At 41.1% G+C, this 3,596-nt stretch overlaps 1 protein-coding gene and 1 pseudogene across 6 annotated transcripts in view; one reads left to right on the top strand and one right to left on the bottom strand.

Moving 5' to 3' along the window:
* Positions 1-3,596, bottom strand: part of Tbc1d4 (TBC1 domain family member 4) — a 234,472-nt gene that overhangs the window by 79,462 nt on the left and 151,414 nt on the right. Inside the window, exon 1 of one of the 6 annotated variants that reach the window (XM_023709627.1) lies at positions 1,928-2,213. The exons of 4 other annotated variants lie outside the window; for them this stretch is intronic. Coding sequence is in view for 1 of the 2 variants with exons in the window: in XM_023709625.1 (XP_023565393.1) it covers positions 1,006-1,044 (39 nt within the window). In the remaining variant the exon portion in view is untranslated. Of the gene's footprint in view, positions 1-1,005; positions 1,112-1,927; positions 2,214-3,596 lie in introns of those variants that run through there. One more of the 6 variants, XM_023709625.1, reaches the window with a different exon arrangement.
* LOC105741471 overlaps positions 3,004-3,596 on the top strand; it is a 10,179-nt pseudogene continuing 9,586 nt past the window's right edge.

Genomic DNA, 3,596 nt, shown 5'->3' with positions numbered 1-3,596 from the left:
CCAGGCTCGACTACCCATAGCTTTCCCTTACCTGAGCTGCAGATGTCAAGCACAAAACTTAACATTTAGTTATATTTTGGCTGATCCATATGGAAAGTCACAGTGTAAATACAGCACTAGACATGTCCTGACTACATACTCATCACACACCAGCAGGGACACACTAGTAATAGAAGGCTAACAAAATATCCATAGCAAGGGCTGCCCAGATAGCTCAGCGGACTAAAGTGCCTGCTTCCGCAGAGCGCAGTGGCCAGGGTTTGATTCCCGGCCTGCCATGCAGGCCCTGTCCCCAGGGCATGCTGAGATGGCGATTGAGACTGGGTGCCATTGAGACTGGGCATGGTGGAGCACACCTGTAATCCCAGCTCTTGGAAGGCTGTAAACAAGCAGATCAGTACGAGTCTGATGTTGTAGTGAGACCTTGAACACCCTGTAGACCGTTCTCTAAAATACAAAAAAAGAAAAAAGAAATGAATTATGAGAACCTTGTAAGGCTTTTATTGAGGCATTTACTAAAAGAATGAACCAGAAACAATACAATAGAAATAAAACCACCATCTATTACCTGTGTACACATAGTATTTTGGAATAGCATTCTCCTCTAGCATAGTATCAACAGGTGTATTTATGACTGTACTAAGTGTTGTTGAATGGATCTAAGTGTACACGTACACTCATGTGCATGTTGAATCTTTCCAAAATCTCGTTTTCATGGACCATCACACAGCAGGCAAAGTGAGACAGACTATGATGAGGTGACTTCCTGCTACAACTCTTCCACATCACCACTAGAAAAAGTCTGTGCTCAGGAACAATTAAATGAACGCCAAAGGCAAATATGGGCAGACACACAGTAGCGAGCCACTACCCAGAATGTGATCAAAGTTCTCGCGGGCTGCAAAGGTTTCGTAAAGTCTTGCTGATGATTTAAGGGAGCTGGTATCCCAAAACAGAAAACTCTGGCTTTCTTTCTCCTTGCTGCTTAGCCCAGATAGGAAATACTGGTGTGTTTGCAGAATGCCTCCAAATGCTGCAGAGCATCCCAAAGATGCTGCCCCTTCTAGCTGTGAGCTCTGGCTATTCATGGTCAGGCTCCAAATAACTCCACTGGTCAGACTCCATCTGCGTGTGACCCAAGAGGCTAATGCAGACTGCCACCAAGTCACGACAAACATCTTACTTTGCAGCCCCATTTAATCTTTAACCCAAAATAACATACTGAGAAAGACTCCACTCAACTAATGACTAAGAAGTTTATATTCTACCACCAGTACTGTTAATAATTTACACAGTACCTTTGGGAAGAAGTGTTTCACCACTGCCAACTAGAATTTTTCAGAAGCAACATGAGGAGGGGACTGGACAGATGGTCAAAAAGTCTCATACCGCTTCAACTTCTGTGACCATTTTTGGGTCAATGTCAACATAAGAGCAAGACAACATACACTCTGGAGAAGAAAAATCATTTTTGTTATGAAGCTAGGATTAAATTGTTGTGATTATCTGTCTTTATTAACACACAATAATCAATTGAACAATGAAATGAACAGCACTTTGTCCAAGTGTGTCAAGATATTTAGAGAAAGCACAGTGCCACCTTTAGCCAGTATTTGGTTGTTACACCCTCACTGACCTTACTGTAACAATGTAGATTCAAATATTACCAAGACTCAGACATGGAATCAATTTCTCATTCTGCACCAAATAAATAAATACATAAAGTCACTCAATTCCTCCAGCTTATACCCTCAGCTTAATTATACTTACTATTTAATCACAGCTTAGGAAGTCAATTGATACTTTTTAAACTACATTAAAAATTCACCCAACTTAAATATAGCACACACAGGTATTTCAAGGTTTATGCAAACACAAGAGAAACAAATCTGGATATTATAAAAAGCACTAAGAACAGACACTGTACCCGTGAGCAGGAAGCCAGCTGAACATTCGCATCTCAAGCGAAACAGTGCTGAGTAAGCCCGATGGATGGTGGCCTCCGCAGTCGCCCTCACTTGCATTTAATAAGTTCTCTTACTTTTTAAATAAAGTCAGCGGCAGTTCCATTGTATTTCTGGAAGTCCACACTATCACAACACAGCCAACTGTCAAACATCCCACAAGCAACCGTTATTGGTTCAAAAGTTAGGTATTTCCTGAGTCTGCAATGAGGAAAACACAGATTGCCCAGAACTAGAGCAGATGCTCCTCTCCGGCCGGCCGCCGTGGGAAGGCTGCGCTGCGCTTTTGATGACCAAGGACTTTCTGGTACTGTTTAACCAACCACATCACTTACTAATTACACAGATAAGAGAAGACTGATCTGCAGAGCAGGATACCTCTTCTCCTCAGAGGGATTACCTGAACTTATAAAATGAATAAAAATACAAATATGAAAACAAACTTGCTAATATATATTTAAATACAAAAAAATCATAATTAGGTCAATCTGTTACCGGTGGCATGGAATTTAACTGCTTATTTCCTTATTGTTATTTTATAATTATAATAGGCACAGAAAGATTTAAATTTTTCAAATCATTTATTTATTCATTTATTTGGCACAGGGTCTCACTATGTAGCTTGGACTCATAGTGAACCTCCTGCTCAGTCTCCTGAGCTCTGGGATTTCAAGTGTGCGCCACCATGCCTGGCTTTGGTGGCCGGCACTATGTTCCAGAATTCTGGGGCCAGCATGTCATGTGGTATTGGGGATCGAACCCTAGATTCTTGTGTTTGCCAGGCAGGCACTTAGAACACTGAGCTATCTCCCCAGCCAGGACAGAAATATTTAGATAATTATAAAAAGATAGAAGTTGAGAGAAAACATTATGGAACATTGTAAGTAAGCTGGAAAAACTTTAATAAGAGAAACAATTTAGTCTGACCAGACACAGTACGGAACAGAAACATATTTGCTTTGGAAGTAATGTACATCTTCTTCATAGTTAATAAATGATTAAAATTAGTTCTGGAGCTTCCTGCCCTGGAATTGCAGTCGGCTGCTTCATGAGTTTCTGTCGTTTTTTGGCAAAAATGACAACCAATGAGGCTGTTCTGAAGAGACTGGAGCAGAAGGGGGCAGAGGCGGATCAAATTATTGAATATCTTAAACAGCAAGTTGCTCTTCTCAAGGAGAAAGCAATTTTGCAGGCAACACTGAGAGAAGAGAAAAAACTTCGAGTTGAAAATGCTAAACTGAAGAAAGAAATAGAAGAACTGAAACAGGAGCTGATTCAGGCTGAAATTCAGAATGGAGTGAAGCAAATACCATGCCCATCTTATACTCCACTGCAAGCCAATTCTGTGACTGCTGAAAATGCAGCACAGTCAACACCAGTAACTGTATCATCTGGTGCCAAAGAACACGTAAAAAAGTGGGGAGAAGAAAAGGCGAAAGAAAGAACTGAAAAGAAAGGAGAAAAGAAGGAGAAAAAGCCATCTGCAGCAGGAAGTGCTGACTCTAAGCCAGTGGATGCTTCCCGTCTGGATCTTCGAATTGGCCGAATCATTAATGCCAAAAAACACCCTGATGCAGATTCTTTGTATGTAGAAGAAATAGATGTTGGAGAAGCAGCCCCAAGAACAGTTGT

The sequence above is a fragment of the Octodon degus genome, unplaced genomic scaffold (genome assembly GCF_000260255.1).
Source record: "Octodon degus isolate 3935 unplaced genomic scaffold, OctDeg1.0 scaffold00013, whole genome shotgun sequence".
Classification (NCBI taxonomy): Eukaryota; Metazoa; Chordata; class Mammalia; order Rodentia; family Octodontidae; genus Octodon; species Octodon degus.
This window is presented reverse-complemented; position numbering and strand designations above follow the sequence as displayed.